Source organism: Aptenodytes patagonicus, chromosome 1, assembly GCF_965638725.1.
Source record: "Aptenodytes patagonicus chromosome 1, bAptPat1.pri.cur, whole genome shotgun sequence".
In the NCBI taxonomy this organism is placed as follows: Eukaryota; Metazoa; Chordata; class Aves; order Sphenisciformes; family Spheniscidae; genus Aptenodytes; species Aptenodytes patagonicus.
Window position 1 is genome coordinate 93,873,568 of NC_134949.1, and position 19,528 is coordinate 93,893,095.

Here is a 19,528-nt window from a genome sequence, read left to right on the forward strand (position 1 = left end):
TTTGTAAAAAATGTTACTTGCCCCACCCAAAGAGTCCTTCCTTCCTACATTATGGCTCCATTGCTCCTTATCTTGTAGGTTATGGTTTTTAAACCTAAATCAGCTGAGGCTGAACATGGTCAAGTGAAGAACAAAAATTATTTCCTGCATCTTTTATGCATCTCACAAGTTGCTACATCCCAGAATAGGAAACCAACAGAAAACATTACCTTTGCCTGAAATTCATCTTCTTTAATCTTCATTATCGGTGACTGACTTTGTTCCACTTATTTCTCAGTGCTTCGAATAACCCTCAGGATTTTCCCTTGGGTCTGGGAATGTGAAGTCAGTGACATCTTTGTTGAAAATCTTCCTTTTCAGTGAGGAGACAAAGGTGACGTCCATAATTTCTAGAAACTCTAGCAGTTAATCTAAAAATTACTGGCAATAAAGGAAAAACCTGAGCTGAGTATATGATACAGACTCTGAAAAATGGGGAAAAAAATTCCCCACAAACTGTCTTTACCTATAGACCAGAATCTTTGCATTGTGCATGATGGCACCACAGGGGTTTTCTTTACTGCTCAATCAGTTGATCCCTGTTTCCTTGCCAGCTTGTTAAACACAAACAATACCCAAATATCAAGAAGCTGTCGCCCTGCTGGCGTCTCCTGGGGTGAAGATGACCCAAGGTAGGGAGCATAACAGAAGCAGACAGCTGGCAGGAACAAGAGCTCCTTTAGCCCAGACTGTACTACATAAATCTTTTACTGCAAATTAGGGTCTTATTTCTCATTCTGTAAACACTGGATGCAGAGAATTTAAACCTGTATTGGGTTTGCGTGGCAAGGTTTTGGTAGCGGGGGGGCTACAGGGGTGCCTTCTGTGAGAAGCTGCTAAAAGCTTCCCCTATGTCCCATAGAGCCAATGCCAGCCAGCTCCAAGACAGACCTGCCGCTGGCCAAGGCTGAGACAATCAGCGATGATGGCAGCGCGTCCATGGTAACATATTTAAGAAGGGGAAAAAGTTGCTGCGCACACAGCAATTGCAGCCAGAGAGAGGAGTGAGAATGTGTGAGAGAAACAACTCTGCAGACACCAAGGTCAGTGAAGAAGGAGGGGGAGGAGGTGCTCCAGGCACTGGAGCAGAGATTCCCCTGCAGCCTGTGAAGACCATGGTGAGGCAGGCTGTCCCCCTGCAGCCCATGGAGGTCCACGGTGGAGCAGATATCCACCTGCAGCCTGCGGAGGACCCTACGCTGGAGCAGGTGGATGCTTGAAGGAGCCTGTGGCCCCGTGGGAAGCCCGCACTGGAGCAGGCTCCTGGCAGGCAGGACCTGTTGGACCCGTGGTGAGAGGAGCCCACACTGGAGCAGGTTTGCTGGCAGGACTTGTGACCCCGTGGGGGACCCACACTGGAGCAGCCTGTTCCTGAAGGACTGCACCCCATGGAAGGGACCCATGTTGGAGCAGTTTGTGAAGAACTGTAGCCTGTGGGAAGTACTCACGTTGGAGAAGTTTGTGGAGGACTGTCTCCCGTGGAAGGGACCCCACGCTGGAGCAGGGGAAGAGTGTGAGGAGTCCTCCCCCTGAGGAGGAAGGAGCGGCAGAGACAACATGTGATGAACTGACTGCAACCCCCATTCCCGTGCCACTGTGGGGGGAGAAGGTAGAGAAAATTGGACGTAAAATTAAGTCCAAGAAGAAGGGAGGGGTGGGGGGGAAGGTGTTTTTTAAGATTTGGTTTTATTTCTCATTATCCTACTCTGATTTGACTGGTAATAAATTAATTTTTTCCCCAAGTTGAGTCTGTGTTGCCCGTGACGGTAATTGGTGAATGATCTCTCCCTGCCCTTATCTCAACCCATGAGCTTTTTGTTATATTTTTCTCTCCCCTGTCCAGCTGAGGAAGGGGAGTGATAGAGCAGCTTTGATGGGTACCTGGCATCCAGCCAGGGTCAACCCCCCACAAAACCATAAGCTGAGCACCTGGCAGAGCAGAGCCAACAGCATCCAGGCCACATTAAAAAGGGTGCCAGTGCTTTAAAAGCATTCAGGGCCATAGCTACATGCCCCAACAAATGTTCCTGTGCCTAGCATTTCCAATTAGCTGGCTTTAGGCTTCCACATGCACCCAGCTGGGTGCGTAACAGGGATGTGGACAGACTTAAGGTCCTCTGAGTATGGCCCAACATGCCCCTGAAGTGTATAGCTAGTTTATTTCTTGTGGTAAAAGAGGCTATGAAAGAGAGAGAATGGAAAGGGAAGAATCAGTGGCAGGAGCTGGGAGAAGGAAGCAAGAAGACACAGAAGGGGAATAACAAGTCTATCGCCTGGATGATGACACTCCTGTCAGCTCACAAAGGTGGCTGGAAGTAAAACACAACCGTCTGCTCCAGAACAGGTTTGGCTTCCTCTCCCCATAACGCTACATGCTTCCTTGTGCTCCCTGTAGAGGACAGCCCTGGCTGCTACAACCTCTTCAAGCCCAGGCCCGCAGGGGAAATCACTACGTGTTGTCCATGCTGCCCCTCAGACTGTTGATACAGTTGTCCAAGTGCTGTTCCTGGGCAGGTCTGCAGTGGCTCAAGCAGAAAAGTGAAGCTGCTCCAGAACCTGCGACCCGCTGTCAGGGACCGCTCGTTTCCCGCTGCAGCCCGTGCCCCACTCACCAGCTCCTCCTGCCTCACCTCCCAGTTCAGCACTCTGTAGGCAGGGGCAACTCCTCCAGCAGCATCCCACTACTGACACCATTCGGGATGTCCTCATCATTTGTGGATGGTTAATCACTTTCCAGAACTTGAAGACCTTTAGAGAACCCAAGCAGGTCTAGCACTGGGCAGATGCTATGGTTTTATACCGCTGTTGTTTTGTGTGGAAGTAAACATCAAAATGCAAATCAAACCTAGCTAGTTAAATGGGTCACTTGAGAGCAAGACAAAAGGGATTTGTTTGCAAAAAACTACTGCAACAGCCCCAGAAAGCACTCAGAAAGCAGAGCTTATTTCTGGTGAAGATGAACCCCACCCCTTTCTCAACCAAAGCAATTTAATGAGGGTTGGAAAAGTTACTTAAGTAAAGGCACAACGATCGCAAAATCACCCACACAAGTAATTTGTTCAAATTAGGGAATGAGCAATGGTAAGGGAGCATGGTACAGCGCAGGGCTGAGACCCAGGAAGGATTTGGAGAGGCTGTGGAACCAGTTCTCCAGCGTCTGCTATCAATATCACCTTTAGGCAGGAAGGCTCTGGTAGAGCTGAGGCATCACAGAAAATTAGCACCTGCTCTGCACTGCCACTCCAGCTCACTCCTGGTCTCATCCAGCCAGTGCTCCAAAACACACATCACTTTGGTGATTAACTGGTGGATTCAATCAACGATTAAATCATCATCAGTGTAAACATATCAGATAGTCAGCTTTGACACTTTTTACACGTGTTTGTCACAGACAAGTCCTCTGATAATAGAATCATAGAATAGTTTGGGTTGGAAGGGACCTCTAAAGGTCATCTAGTCAAAACCCCCTGCCGCGGGCAGGGACATCTTCAACTAGATCAGCTTGCTCAGAGCCCCGTCCAACCTGACCTGGAATGTTTCCAGGGATGGGGCATCCACCACCTCTCTGGGCAACCTGGGCCAGTGTTTCACCACCTTCAGTGTAAAAAATGTATTACTTATATCTAGTCTAAATCAACCCCCCTCTCTGAATTTACATAAAAACCATTCAATGTATTCAATGTAAAAAGGTACTGCCATGGTCACTTAGCCAACAGTGTCAGCTATCAGACTGCAGAGAAATCTCCCAAAGAATCAAATCAGCTAAAGGTACAAGCTGTACTTGGCCTCAGAGGAAGGAAAAACCCCAACATTCAGTGCAGTACTGATTTGGTAGCTTAGCCCAAGAATATACTCACAGCACACCATGGCTGGACACTGCTGGGAAAGGCTCTAATCACACTCACCTGACACAGTGTGAAGGACACCCGATACTAACACTTACAGCTAACGCAAGTCTCCACCGCTGAGCTTACGGGTATGGAAACATGACGGGGCACTGGCAAAGAGCTGCACTCCCTCCACCGGGGTCTGCCTTGGTTCTTCCAGGCAGACAGCTAACAGAGGATGGTTCTTCCACAAAGAGACCACGTGGTGCTTCTTCACAGGGCTTTTCCAACAACAGAGGCATTGTAGTGTAACCCTTTTATCATGAGGATGATAAAAGGTGAAGTTACAACGGAGAATGGTCCTCAACCATGGCTCAATCAAGTTAATGTGCAGCAAAATATACTCACGTGCATTCAGCTGTGGAAGCTGAATGGAAAAAGGACTGATTGTAAAGGTCCGGACACATGGTAGGTCATAACATGGGTTAGAGGGAATCCTTGCTAACGAAGTGTTCTGGAAACACTTCCTCATTGTTTACTTTTTTGAAAGGCTATTTAAGGATGTTTGGATTGACCTATTTTTAATAGGTACTCCAATTTTTTTTTAAAAAATGCATGTCTGATATTGAGAACTAGCCCAAATTACAGATGTAATGGGTAGGTCCATTAAAAAGTTACATATGTAAGGATTTCCTCTTCCAAGATAGTGATACAAAATACAACAGCAGATTATCTTTGCACACATCAATCTAAAAAAGATAATATTCTAAAACCATTTAATGTGAGAGACACTTTAAAAGAGGCAGATGAAAGACATGAGAAAGCTGGAGAAAGCAAGCAAGCTATTAAAAAAATCGCTAACTTTTTTTTTTTGAGGGTTCTGATTAAGTAATAATTAATTTTCATTAAACAAAAATTAGTTTTCTTGAAATTTTTCAATCTTCACCTTGCAAAACCCAAGGGTAGAGAGATGCTTGGATCCTCTGCAAAAATCAATTATCTTCACCCTTGTCTGTACACAGAAAGCATGGAGTACAGAGACATCTGACACTCATTGCTCTAACCTGATCAATAAATAAAACACTGTCCCTATGGTTATTTTTAAAAGTAGTAATTTTGAAGGGAGGAGGAGAGAGAGGAGTGGAATACATTATTGCTGTCAGATTTTTTTTCAGTGGTCATCAGTTTGTATAAAGGTTTGGCATGTATCGGTCGGCAGAGAGGTGCTTGTTAAGTGTAATTTTGCATATGGCTGTTATTGCCATATCCAGAATACCTATACAGTCTTCCAGTTACAGAGTATCCATTCTTCCACTGTCATATATCTGAACCGTAACTTGAACAAAGGCTTCAATTTGCACTCCATAGTTTTGAAAGTTGTAGTTTAAAAATATAGGGCAAGAATAATATTCTACAGCAATAGAAGAGCTAGTAGTAAACACACAAACTTTTGATCCTTTCCTATTAGAAACCAGGTTATAAAGAAGTTCTATAGCACAAAACTCTAGCTATTCCTGAGGAAACGGGAAAAAAAACCCCAAAAAACAGCTTCAAGATATTGAGATACACAATCTACTCAAGCAGGAAATACACACATATAGAGGTGGACAATCAGCCCCAGATATAACGATGACAAGCTGCTGACATTTCAGAATTTCTCTTTGACTAGCAGGTACTGGCTGAGTACACACAATGCTAGTGAGCAGCAAAGAGCTTTTCAGAAGTCATTGCCTTGAATCACAAAACTAAGACAGCACTGCAAGAGAGACTGCGAGCTGGTACATAACTTGGTGCCAACCATAAGTGACAAAGAACACAAAAAATAAAAAAAACCCACCCAAACACCTTTCTCAAAACACACTTCAGAGCATTTTAGATGAGGGGAGAGGAGGCGTTCATTATCAGCGTAGCAAAAAGACTGCAACAGACCTTCCATGAGGAAAGGACCACCTGGCCAGCACACAATCCAGAAGGAAAACTAGATCATCACACAGTTTCTGGCATGACAAGAGATTAGAAGGGCCTCCCGGGTCATCCAAGACTATGCTATCACTTGCACCCACAACATATTATTCCTTTTGTAAGTGGCGAACTGTCCCCTTTACACAACAAAGCAATTTTTTGTGTCTGCTCTATACTGCTTTTTTATTAAAGAAAGGAAATGGGATTGACCATTCTCCTGTTTTCAGCAATCTCTCCTCTAACACAGTGGGAGCTGTCTTTACAGCCACAGTAACAAAAACCCCTCTTCGCAGCTTCATTGACCAGCCCCTTCTCAGAGTTGTTTGGAGCGGGGGGAGAGGACAGGGAAAATGTCACTTCGAGGAAAAAATAAGAAGCTGCTGCTACCTAGACTAAACACTTTATTGCTCTGTGCAGCTTTCCGCTAGTCCTGCTTTTCTAGTGGTTTCACAGTGTTGGCAGGAAAACAAGCCCAAGCCTGTAAAGAAGAAACGTTGTCATAGGGGCGTGATTGAAGGACAAATGCAGCTTGCCCACCTCGGATTTGGGGGACAGAGCCTTTATGGGCTTCTCATAAGCACAAGAGAAGAGTTCACCCACTCGCTCATGCTGCCACTGTGATGGCGCTGTGGGTGGGCAGGAAGGCAGTGGTGGTGGAGGAGCAGCGGCTGGCCTCTGCTATGCTGGCTACACAGCACCACACGGGGAGTTCACGTGGAGTCCTGGGAGCTTGCTCCCATGCAGTGTCAAGCGTCCTCGGTTCTCACGCTCAGTCTGACAGGATTCCTCCCCCTCCTCTTTTGTTTCTCCTTTTCCTTTGATATGCCTTCTCTTCACTTTCACCAGCCCATACAACAGTGTTAGAGATGTGTGCCATCTCCCCTGTGCACACAGACACACAAGGACACCCCTTTTTTAATCTCTTTTGATCTTACTGTGTGTATCTGCCTCATCCCTATCTCCAACACTGAACCAGTATCAGTAACCATCTCCCATGGTCAGACCACAAAATACTGAGGAACACAAATCAGCCTTTGATCTCACCACTTTCTTCCAGAGTTGGAAGACTTCACTTTTTTGAGCAAGGATGTCTGTATTTGCATATACTTATGTGACCACAAACATACACACAGGCCTCAAGCTTCTCTTGAATGCAGCCAACCTCTGAAAGTGGCATGAGGAGGCCTGAGGAGGCTGGCGTGAAGGGCCTGTACCACACACGGGGTCAAGATCTGTCCCAGTATCTGTTAGCACACTTAATCATCTCTCTTTTATAGAATTACTCCATCCTCAGTGTCTACTCTGTTTTTCTGTCCTCCTCCAACACCATTTAGTGGACCCAAGCCAGCAGTCCAAAAACTCTTCTTGCTCCCTTTACACCTTGAGCAAAGCACATACTTACAAAACAAGACAGCTACACGCAGATCCATCACCCCACGCAATGGAGAGGGATAGTCCTCTTTCTGTATGAAATCTGCTTCTCACTGAAATCCATTCTGATGAAGAAATCTTTACACGAGAGTGAAGAGAAAAAAAACCAAAAAAACCCTGAAAGGTGATCTTCATTTTAGATAAATGGTCCAAATCAAGGATCAATTAAAGCCTGTTTTCTTCATTTTAGGGCAGAGAAAACCAGCAGCCTTTATCTAAGACAGACAAAAGCAGGCAATCTTGGTTTTGCTGATACTTGAAATGATCAAGAAAGGACTGACAGCACTTCCAACATTCCCTTTTCTCTCCATAACAATCCTTCTTTTGGAAGCAAGAATGTTAATGTCTGAAAAGTGAGATTTACACTTCAGAAAAATAGGTGTCTGATACAAGAGGAGAGAGCAAGCGCACAGGATTCCTATTGCTCAGATTAAAAACACAAGATATGATTATTCTGCCAGCTCCTGAAAAAAGAACCCAAACTGTACTAGATAAAATAACGAGCAGTGTTTCCTCTCAAAGTGCAGAATAGCACCTTCCAGCCCTTTTGACCCGAGCTGAGGCTTGCATGCCCTAGTATTTCTGACAAATGAGGAACGAGACAAGCTGAGCAGTTCGGCCTTATTTACCTAAGTCAGAGATAACTAATGACTCTGAAAAAGCACCATATCAGTACACATCAGCAGCATGGATTTTCATTTACTCTCAGATACTGTACAAAAGTACCACATCCCCTCTCACTGGGTTAGAATTGGCCCAGACATTGTAGAGCGGGAAAGAAGCTGTTTTAGGAGGGAAGGTGAAAAAAAATCACTCAACAGCAAAAGAAAGAGAATTATCTTGAACAGTCTACTGCTGCTTTTTCCGTGATCCTGGTTTTCATCATGATCCTTGTTTCACTTTGCACAGACTCCAATGATGATAATAAAAGGAGAAGTAGGTAGATCCCTATCACACACATGATAAAAAAAAAATAAAGAAACAATACTAGCAGATATCCCTGATCTTCAGGGAACTAGTGACTAAGGCTGTTTGCTGACCCAGCAAAGACAGCCTGGGTAGAAGGACCTACTGAAAAAAAAAAGCACAAAACAAAATAAAAAAAACAGCCATGAGATAAAAATGCCTATTTCTGTGTCATTCTCATCAATAGTATCTCACAGAATCCTTGCCATCACAGACTTAGTAATTTTGTCAGCATTTATTTCTTCTAAGACCTATTTCTTCTATTAAGCATGCAGTAAGGAAACAAGGGGAGTTAACGCCTCAGAATTAAACAATTTAGACTTGGAACTTTGTTTTCTAGATAAGACATGCCGCCCAGTCTGGCTAGAGTTGCAGTGATTTAGAAGAAATATGTGCAGAAGCTGTGAACTAGTTAGAAATTATGGCGTGTTGCGCCCCCCAACGATGAACAGGAGAAAATTTAAAGTTAGCAGGAGCCCAAGAATTTAATTAAAAAAAAAATCTAACCAAACATCTTTGTTTCTGGTGACATTTCCCTGAAAACAGAGAATTATCTAGACATTGGCTTTTCGTTCCCCAAGTAAAATTCACTTCAGACCATTCTCTCACCTTCCCATCAGATTCATGCAACGCTGAAAATTTCTGAGCTTATTTTTTTTAATTATTATTTCATTTAAACAATAGGTTTGGGGCAAGATGGGAAAAGAGCAGCACCTTTTAAAAAAAACCCTGTTGTGTGCTATATAGGATAAATAGGTGAGCTTTAAAAAAGTTAAATTTATATATGTACATATACACACATACACTAAACCAAATTAAAACCAAAAAACTTGTGAAGGGTCGTTTTCAACACAAGAGAGAGGAAAGCCTTATTTCACAGCAAGCAAAAGCACCACAAGTTAAGATTAGAGTGCACAATCACATGTAGTGCAGATACCAAACTAGCCTGGGTCCTGGAACCAGCGTAGCTAGAGCAGCAAAGCTCCATGTGGGCCAACTCATTACTTCGGGATGGTGTGCTGTGCAGGCACTCTCACAGCCGGCTGCTCTGCCTGCATCAGTTTTGGCAGAAGCCACAAAAAGTAGAAAACTAGTGAGAATAAGAGACCCAAAGCAAAGCTACAGGACTGATTTAGCTACAGTATTTCCATAACAGAGGTTTCTGAGTTCCCCCATGTCTCTTGGGTGCTTTCGGTAGGTACTGCCTGCTTGGGTCACACAGCAGGCAGCTCCTGATTATTTATTTATTATTTGTGCACTGAGGTTCCCATTCTTGCCTACCTGCATCTTTTCTTTTCCTATCTCTCTTCCACCCGACAACACCAGTTCTATTTCCTCCAGGCTGACAGGGTAATAAAATTAGGAAGGAGGATGTACACCTAACTAAGGGGATATTCAACAACCAAATGAAGCTTAAAAAATAATAATTCTTAAAAAAAACAATTTAAAAACTTGTTCAAGTTCTGCAGACTTCTGGCAGAGTTTCGTCATTTAGCCCAGAGGTCTTTGTCTTCAGGGCCTGCAGGCTAAATTGTCTCAACTGGCAAGAAGCTTGCAGTACAAGGTAAAATTCTGACTAAAAGAAAAAAATAGTAGGGGTTGGGGGGAGAAGAGGTTATAACATGGAAACCCAATACTTTGGTAGCAGCACTTATGCTACACGGTACGCTTTCAAGAGAGTGAATTCCTTTCTGTTGGTGCGAGCCGCCCAGATGAAAAGAGCAGCTGCCATAAACTGCAAAGGTGCCGAGACACAGGCTAGGCAGAAGGACCAGCCAAATTCACCCCTCACATCATCAGGCAGGGGCAGCTTCTTATGGAGCAGCTCAATCCCAGCTACATAGCAGCCAACCAGGCCCAGCGTACAAAGCCCTGGGGAAGGAAGCAGTAAAGCGCAATGAGCTCACCGTTGAAGTGCTCTGGCTGTCACTATGAGCTTCTGGAGGAGGGAGGGTAAGTGATGGATGGCAGGAGACCTACCTGCTAGGAAATGGAGGACTCCGGTGGCAATGGCAGGGTAAAGGCTGCGACAAGCACAAGCACACAGCCCAATCAGAGCCCCAAAGCACATGAGGCCAAGGCTGACAAAGGGCAGGAGAAACTGCAATCGCCAGAGATCTGCACGTGAAAAAACACACAAAACAAGTTTGTTGAAAACATGCTAGAAACTGATCTCCCACCATCTTATATTCCCTTCTACCCACACTGCTTCTGCTTCATCAGACACTACATTCACAGGTAAAAAGGACCAAAGGCCCCACTAAAGTAGGAAGAACTTCATTTGTTAACTCCCAAATTCCTGTACTGCATTCATGGGCAAAATCTTTGCTAAAGCACTTAAGTTCTCCTTTTACACTTTGATCTATTTCCTGTGCTACTGTGAAGGAAAAAAAAACAGCAGCGCAAGATACAGATGCTTCCCTCACTAGTGACTGTATTTGAGAAACGTCTTTTTTTTCATCCTACTTTTTTACCTGCCAGAAGTGAGACACACTTACAAGTTCGATTCAAATCCGTGCCACTATTGTGATTTCCAGGCTCTATGTACTTTTCCATAAACTGATCAGAGAGGGAAAAACTGATGCAGTTTGTAGTCATATCAGTTTCTGGTGGAAAAAAGAAAAAATTACCATTAGGTGTCTCCCTCCCACCCCCCCCCCTTCAATTCCTCCTTTCCCAAACATTTAAGCTGGGAAGCTCCTCAGAGAAAAAGTTTTAGAGAAAAAACATTTTAGAGAAAAAATTACCTCTCAAAACAGATCTGTAGGATGCCTTATCATAATGTAGTTAGCATAACGTAGTTACTACAGTGAGGGACAGTGAGCAGAATCTTCAAGCTTACCTGGGTTATCCACAGAGAACTGGACCATGTTTGACAGATTGGGAAAGAAATCTGGCATATGATGCTCAACTATGTTGTTACGTATTATTGTACTCAGAGTTGCTTAACTGAGATGTGCTTATCTCCATGTGCAGAATGTAGTATCGTACTAAACACTTCATTCAAAAATGGGATAGAAAGGACTATTTAAAGAACAGAAAATATTTGCTTCTTTATACTAAATTTCTCCCCTTTTATGCCTCAGTTAGATTTTGCTTTGAGAATACTATTGAGCAGACCTGGTTTAAGTGTCTTCCAAAATAAGTATCTTCATTAGAGAATAAAAAAAGTATTTCACGTAATGTTTTTTCTCCAGAAAAAGTGTTTCAAAATACATTTTTTTTAAGAGAGTTCAAAATGAAGGGCTTCACACCACAATATGTGTCCAAAATCTACTTTGAAGCAATTAAAATAATCGCTCACCACACTTTTTTAGCCCCCAACCATTGTGAAAAAGAATACAAATACTTCATTCTATATCCAGCACTATGGTACAAGGAGTCCAAAATGTGCTGATGCAACAGTGGGACATTTGTGACACGCGAGCAAAATGAATTACTAGCTAAAAGGAGCAAGTGCCCCCTTGATAAAGTAGTATCTTTATTCCGTTGCTGGATCCCAGGACCTCTCCTAAAAAGACAATGACTGACATAGCGACTATAACTGTATCCCCAGTTGGACAGCAGATGCAAAAGACAAGTTATACCAGACTAAATTTAGATCAAGTATCATGTGTCAAATCCAAAGTCTGTAGCACTGACAGCCACAGACCATTTTGCCTTTTGCTTCTTTAAAAATTTAGACTGTCTTTATTAAAAAAAAAAAAACACATAAGCTAGAAATTAGCCTTCTGGAGGAACAAAGTGGTGTGAATATGTTGTGAGGAAGTTAGCACGTACCACCCCAGGCAAGCTAGGGAAGTGTTAATTGCTCTGGAGATACCTGGTGGGCTGTACCAGTGAGATTTTTTGGGTACAGTGATACACCTCCGCCACAATCCCACTGTGCCGTTGCACCGGAAGAGCGCATCTGTGTAGGTCTTCTCATCTGCCTCTTCGCTGACAAATTCCTCCCAGATGCTCCTACCAGCTTCACTAACATTCTCAGCTGGGGACAGGGTGTGGTATTCGTACCAAAAGTCAGTGCCGATAGAAGCTGCCATATAGATGGTGGAGATGAGGCTGAGAACACAAGCAATTACTAGCGCTGTAGCAAAACGGTTATCCATCATTGCGCCCTTTCTGCTGTAAGGAAAGAGAGGACCAAGTGAGTAACTCCTCTGACAGTAAATGCAAAGTTATCCTAGCAGTGTCAAACTCATGACATCATTCCTCTTACGCAATGTCCCCTCAGGATATGCACGTCTTCCAACACGCTGGAATCAAAGGAACAACCAAGCAAGCCTACAGTACTAGTCAGCATCTGCTGGATCTGCAAGTTCAAGGCATGGATATCGCCCTCCTCCCAGCCACGCTGTGCTAGCTGCTCTTTCTGAGAGAGCAACTGACAGAGCAACAGCAATTCTGTCCCCAAAGCAGATGGCACAGCTCACTGTCATTTGTGATCCTGATTGTAGGGAACCACAGAGAATCCATCCACAGCACCCAGGCAGAAGACTTATCTTTCCTTAAGAGATTACCAAGAGTAGAAGTTATTTTCAGCCTGCCATCCCATATGGCTTTCACAGCTTGTGTTTACAGCAAAGATAAGGACCACAAGCATGCCAGAAAAGCTATTCTAGACTGTTCAAAGGGCAGCCATGCCAAGATGCCGGAATGCCTTTAGGGAAGCAGAGAAACGTACCTAGGCACTAGAGACAGAACACGAAGGAAGCACTGAAAGACAAATTTGGAAATTACGATAAATGCTGCAATAATGTCACAATACATACAGTGGTATTTCTGAAGAACTAAAACAATGCAGGGGTGGTGCCCTATCCCATGGGAACAAGATGACAAGAGCTCCCAAAACCGAAATGCCTTCATGTGCTGGCATGAGGACCTTGCTCTGGCTCCCTGTATTAGGGGTCATTTATACCCTCCTTTGCAGGGTCATGCTCACAAACGATGTAAATTCAGGTCAAAGGAGGCATGGGAAAATACAGATACTGCTTATGCTTATGACAATACTGTGACTTTAATGAGTAATTGATTGTTAATACATGGAATGTTTTGCGGATAGTGCAATACGTCAGGGGACTCTCAGATGCCTGTTATGCTCATGCGTTTGCTGTGCTTGATTAAATCTATGGATCATGATGAATCAGGCTTGATGCACTTGCCAAAAAAAAAAAATCAGTTGAAGTTAACTCAGCAGCTAGAGCTAGTCTGGTTACATGAGCTACTATCTAATCAGCTCTTGCCTATTGCTTGTTCTACCTCCCTTCTCCCACATACTTTGATCAAAATATTTTGGTCTAGCTTCTCTGCAACTGAATGAACCGCAACTGGAAACAGCAAATGCCTTAAAACACAATATTCACAAAGAAAAACATGACCACTTAATGTGGTCATGACCTGCCAATAAGAAATTCTGAACTATGAAACAAGGTGCAAGTTAAAGCAGGGAGTTTCAGAGGCACTGATATTTGCTGCTAACGATGCCATTCTTATTTCTTTTCCCTCCCATCTGCTCCTCTATTTGGCTGAAACTGGCTAACAGGGTTGGGGAAGGGAGAAGAGGTGTACCCATATCATCCCCTATGCTTAATTTCCATATTCAAGGAGGGATATTACAGAGAGTATGCCTCATTTAACTGCGTCCTTAGCAACGAGTAAGAATAGAACTGATTTTTGGTGAACTGACAAGCAGCACCCATTTAAAATACTGCAAAATTTGCATAGCACAACTGTACTTAAATAATAATCCACAAGCTGTGAACTTTTATAAGCTAGGACAAATATTGAGAGGGAGAAAACATTGTATCTGGGCTTACTTATCTAGAAGACATAGAATCAAGTCCAGACTTGAAAGCAAATACTCTGTACGGCATTTAATTCTTGGTTATGTACTTCCATTCTCCTTCAATACCCTAGCGTCTAGCTCAAGGTACACAGGACATCGGATGAGCAGAATAGGGAGAGAGCAAGTTGCTGTATAGGGCTGACCTCGCTATTCATCCCCACTGAGTTCACTGAAGGATCCCCTCCCCTTCACAAACTTCTCACAAAGCAAACAGGGCAAGTGGCATCTCCAGAGCCAAAGCTGTGCTGTCTGGCTCCTGCCCAGCTGAGCTCAGAGCTGAGCATATCCTCTGGGAACTCACTCTCAGGGCAAGCAGCAGAACAGGCTGGCAAGCAGGCTGGTCTGGATTTTCCACTATATCGCAGTCACATTCACTGCAAGAGGAACCCTCTGCAACAGACTCCTCTCTTTAGAAAGGGCTCTCTCTGGAAGGAGGAATCACAAGAACCTACAACCTCCATCCTTAGAGTAGTGTCTGGCGAAGAAGAACGTAAGCAGGACATTATTGGGCCATTGGTTTGCTGCCGTTGCCTTTTAATATAAATACTTACAATAACAGAGTCCTATCAACTTTGTATCTAACATACAGAAAGAAAACAACTGGCTCAGAAAAATCTTACTTTCAGATACAACATCCCTGCTGCCAGGTGCAGAACACTGGTGCTGGAAATATCCCTATCACAGCATCATTAAAATGCAACCACACATTTCTGGCTAGCCGTCTGTGTGTTGGTATATAGTGGACTTGGCAGAGTTGATGTCAGCTGACAACCAAGAGCAGTTCACAAGCAAAATGAAGGGTTAAAAATCAAATCGTAAATTAAAGCACTGTCCAGGGTTCATTACCTGCTCTGTAAAAGGAACATGGCTATCTATAGACGTTCGATCCTTGTAATGCACAGCTCCAGGCATCGGTAGAAAGCAGCTGAGGTGGCTACAGTCCCTGAAATCTAGCGGGTAGCTTTGTGTGGCATTTGTCCCAGAAAGAGCACACATGGATTTTCAGCACGGACAAGACAGTGCCAGGGCAAGAGCACGCCCCCAATTCCTTATAATAAAGATCCCTTCAATGCTTCTGCCTAACACTTCACTACTTACAGAAGAGATGAAGAACTCTATAACACTTCAGGCACATTTAACTAGAAGTTCTTCCTGCCACAGTGTAGTAGACTTGACTACCCTGCCCATTCACTGTGTATATCCAATGCATCTTCATTTACAGTAGACACACCCCCACTTAAACGAGGTGTCCTTTGCTCTGTTAAAGAGAGAACCACCCTTCCAGCTCCAGGCAGAGCTCAATGGGAGTAGTAAGCATAGTCAGTAAGAAATAGTTACCAGAGAAGACCATGAAGAAAGACACTACATGTTTACGAGATTATGCCACACTTTGCAAAAGGTTCTATGGAGAACAGTATGTAGAAGGTGCCTTAGAATAAGCTTAAGTACCAAAAAATAACATTACTACTACTGAAGATTACATTAATTATAAAGACATAAAGATTGATAATAAATGGAAATACTTTGCCTTTATAGGCTGTCAGCAAGAACCTTCATTGTTTTTACAAAAGGTTTGTTCATACGGCACTGCCAGCACATTTTATTCTAACAGTAGAAGCTATTTCAAACAAGTTATGGCTGAAACTAAGCTGTGCAATGAATATAAGACAACACAAGGCAGCAGTAAACAGGCACTCAAGCAGAAATGTTTCACAGGATGTTTTTGAAAGCAGACAGACATGTAAAAATTTCAAAACACCAGCTCATAAAAGAGAAGGCAAAGGCCAAACTAGCAGCAACGTTCAAAGGAATGACTAGATGCATGTACTTCACAGAAGGGGGGAAGAAAAGGGACAAGTCAGTAGAGTTGAAAAAAAAAAAACCGCAGAACAGCACAAAAGCAAGTATTCTGGCAAAAAAATCAACTGCAAGACTGGAGAACGGACAAGCATTTTAAGAAGTTACTGTACCGTGGCAGAGGGGAATACAAAAATATGCATATTTTTACCCTGTAACAGCAATCACTCCCTGCAGCCAACAGCGGGCCACCACATTTAAGAAACTCCTTTTACCTTCCCTCACAAAAGAGTAAGGCTGCATTTGCTGGCATTTTCTCAGAAAACACGCCTGCAATCTAACTGCTCTTTGGGAAAGCAGAATAGGCAGGCAGCCCAGCAGAAGGTGTAAATGTGGGGAGAGGGCTGGCAACACTACCAAACAGGATCCTCCTTTTAATAGTCAGGGCAACAGAGGGTTAGGAAAGAATGCTACCGAACACTTTTTTACCTTCAGAGGTCCTCAGAGTCCCTCAGGACACACAGCTCCAATGATTCCAGGTCGCTTCAGAGACACAGTGTTGTTTGTGTCTTGTGGCAAGCGGAGAGCATGAAACGCAAGCTTCCTAACTGTTCCATTCATTCAGTTTCTTCAACACCACCAGTTCACAAAAAGTGATCTAGAAGTAGAAAGCAAACCAAATAGTTTGAGATCATCATTCGCTTTGAAATTACTTCACAGAAATCTCCCAGTGTTACTCATTAAGAAAGAAATATTTAAAAGTAAGGGGGAAAAAAATGACTGCGAGAGCGCTCAGGCCAACAGCACCATGCCCCACCAGGCTCAATCCAGCACACGGGCAGACAGGCAGCGCCGGCAGCCGCCGGGGTAAGTGACCGTATGAACGGCTCTCTCCCCGTGCAAACGCGGAGCCCCGCAGCCGGTCGGCTACCCGGGCCGCGCTCCGGCACCGGCCGCCCACGCGGTGCCGACACCCCCCGTCGCCAGGACGAGGCACGGGCCAAGCCGACCGCCCTCCCCCCCGCGGCTCCGGCCTCTCAGGCGACAGCCCTGCGAGGGGGAGCAACCGCCCACCGGGCGCCGCGGGCGGTTGGCAGGCAGCAAACCCGAGGAGAGCGCCTCAACCCCCCCTCCCCTCTGCCCCCTCCCACACTCAGCAACCGCCCCCTTCAACGGTTACAACCGCCCCGGCCCGGCGCGGCGCCGCACCCACCGCCCATCGCCGCCTCGCACCCCCGGCCCGGCCCCGCCGCGCTGCTTCCGCCCCGCGGTGCCGAGGGCCAGGGCAGCGCCCCGCCCCTCTCCGCCGCGCCGGGCGCCCTGGGGGATGTAGTTCTCCCGCCCTCTTCCGGAACAGCCACGACGCGCCGGCCCAGCGGCACGATGGGAGCTGTAGTTCTCCACGTCGCCCCGCCCCTACGCCGCCGCCGCCATGCCGGCCGGGAGTTGTAGTCTCCCGCCGCCTCCTGGGCGGCCAACCCTCACCTCTCGACGCCCACCGGCTTCCCCAGCGCCCGCCGCCGGGCAACCCCCCTCGCCTCCTCCCCTCAGCCACCGGTGTGTCCGCTGGGCGCCTGGTGCCTGTCACCCTGCCGACACTTGCAGGTCCCCAAAGCAGGGCCCCGCCGCTGACACAGGCCCGGCTCAGCTCAAACCGCGGCGGTCCAGCCCCGCACCTCCACACCTCAGCACCCTGCCTCGCACCGCCCTCGTCCGGCGTGAGGCACAGCGCTGATTAATGCCGAAATTGCACACCTGCAAGACACGGGCACTTGGGAATCTGGAGTCACGGTCCCGAAGTCCCGTACCTGCTGTAACAGCCGTGAGTTTTTACAGAAACACAGAAAACCACTTTGCAAACTCTCGTTTCAGCAATTCCAATTGTTTGGTCTCCCCCTGCAGCCATAAGGCTTACGTTTCTTTCTTTTTTGCTTGATTGCTTGTAAAAATGGTGACACGACATCCTGGCTGAATGACTTGGGAAATCGCCACATAAGAAAAAAAAAGATTTAGTAAAAACTGCAAAAATCGGCAACACTGCCTCCACACCCCAAATTGAATGTTTCCCCCCATCCCTGGTACACATACCCACACAAATTACAAGAGTACTCTTAAAAGTGGTTAACAACTCCCCTGGCTGAGAGACCACCACACCCACTTTTGATTTTACAAATACTCAGAAAAAACAGAATCATGTCCGAGGTTTTCACGTCTCTGAGGACTTCTGGGGAACGATCCCAACCAATTCCTCTCCCAGAGCAGCCAGGAAGCATTTTTGCAGTAAGGTAAGAAGCTAGGATGGCAAAGGTGAAAGCAGTGATATAAGAAACTTCTCTGACTCAGTGCGACAAAATAAAATGTTTTATTTTAAAAAATAATTAGAAATTATACTTAATTAAGAAACCTCTGCCTATATGCCCCACCTTTCCAGATCATGGAACTGTCTCAAAACACCTCATAATGTAACTGTCTGCAAGGACGTATTTTGGGATCTGACTGGGATTTACGCTAGACTCTAAAATATTTAACATCTTTATCGATGGCCTGGAAGAAAGCAGAGTATTGCTGATAAACTTCACAGATGACACGAGGCCTGAGGGAAGGGTAAATAATGACATGGAGAGGGCACTGGTACAGGGTGACCTGATCATTTGGCAGCTGGGGGCAAGCAAACATGCATTTCAATAAGGTCATTGATGAGCTCATTCATTTAAGAGCAAAGAGTGGAGGCTATACTTACCTGACATAAAACTTTATCCTGGGAAGCACAAAACGAAAAGGACAAATGGGTCACGGTAGCTTACCAACTGCCAAGATGGTGCTGTAGCCAAAAAACCCAACTTTCCTGCAACCTCAGAAGTATAAACAGAGAAATCGCAAGGAGGAAAGAAGTTGTATTACATCTAGAGTTGCTGCTGGCTGCTGAAATAGCTTGTCTAGTTTTGACATGTTGATAAAGTAGAGAGAAACCTGAAAAGGGACATGAAAATCACTGAGAAAACCTCTCTCAGTGAAATATATCACAGAAGGTCAGTCAATTTAATTCACTGAAGAGAGAGCTAAGGATTTGCAAGACCATAAAATACATGTAATGGCAATAGGGACCAAAAAAATCAGTAATAGTTTTTTCAGTATACCTGGCAAAACTATCAGAAGTTGAAGCTAGAACACTTTAAAAGGAAAAAAAAAACAAAATCCCTCTGTATTCCAAGCCACAGGATAAGCAGAATTGGAACTGTTCACTGTAAATAGTAGTGAATTATCTAACACTGGCAAGTTTATAGGTTTTTCTCCTAAAAGATCTAATCTCGTAAAAATGAGAATCAATTCTGGAAAATTTTGCAGCCATTGCTACTTCCATTATTGAATTAGACTACATTGGCCTCTTCTTCTTCATAATCTGCCCTGATCAATATGATGTGTGCAGCTGCTCGAAAACAGCCAGAGGGAAGAGATGTGTTTTCATTTTATTTAATATCAAATACCCTCTACAGATTTCACCTGGATTTTTTTTTTCCTGGAAAAATACCTCTCCGTATAATAAGAGTAACCCAATAAAAATGTTACAAATGAACGCACGGAGTCATTCATCGCTAACACCTGTCTTTTTCGTTTTCTCTTCTTTTCACACCTCCTCAGTGTGCCTCAGCAAAACCACTGG

The 19,528-nt window shown here is 44.8% G+C and overlaps 1 protein-coding gene across 3 annotated transcripts; it reads right to left on the reverse strand.

Moving 5' to 3' along the window:
* Nucleotides 1–4,625: 4,625 nt before the first annotated feature.
* CLDND1 (claudin domain containing 1) lies at nt 4,626–17,145 on the reverse strand. Of its 3 annotated transcripts, none has more exons than XM_076349143.1 (6): nt 17,081–17,145; nt 16,357–16,525; nt 12,049–12,347; nt 10,724–10,831; nt 10,206–10,343; nt 4,626–10,097 (listed from the first exon to the last, which is right to left on the reverse strand). In XM_076349143.1, exons 3-6 carry the CDS (start codon nt 12,335–12,337, stop codon nt 9,877–9,879), a joined length of 756 nt encoding a protein of 251 aa, XP_076205258.1. In that variant the 5' UTR covers nt 12,338–12,347; nt 16,357–16,525; nt 17,081–17,145; the 3' UTR covers nt 4,626–9,876. The 3 variants fall into 3 exon arrangements, with proteins under 3 accessions (XP_076205258.1, XP_076205241.1, XP_076205250.1); XM_076349126.1 differs by having other exon boundaries at nt 12,049–12,350; XM_076349135.1 differs by lacking the exon at nt 17,081–17,145 and adding an exon at nt 16,685–16,786 and having other exon boundaries at nt 12,049–12,350.
* Between the last annotated feature and the right edge of the window lie 2,383 nt (nt 17,146–19,528).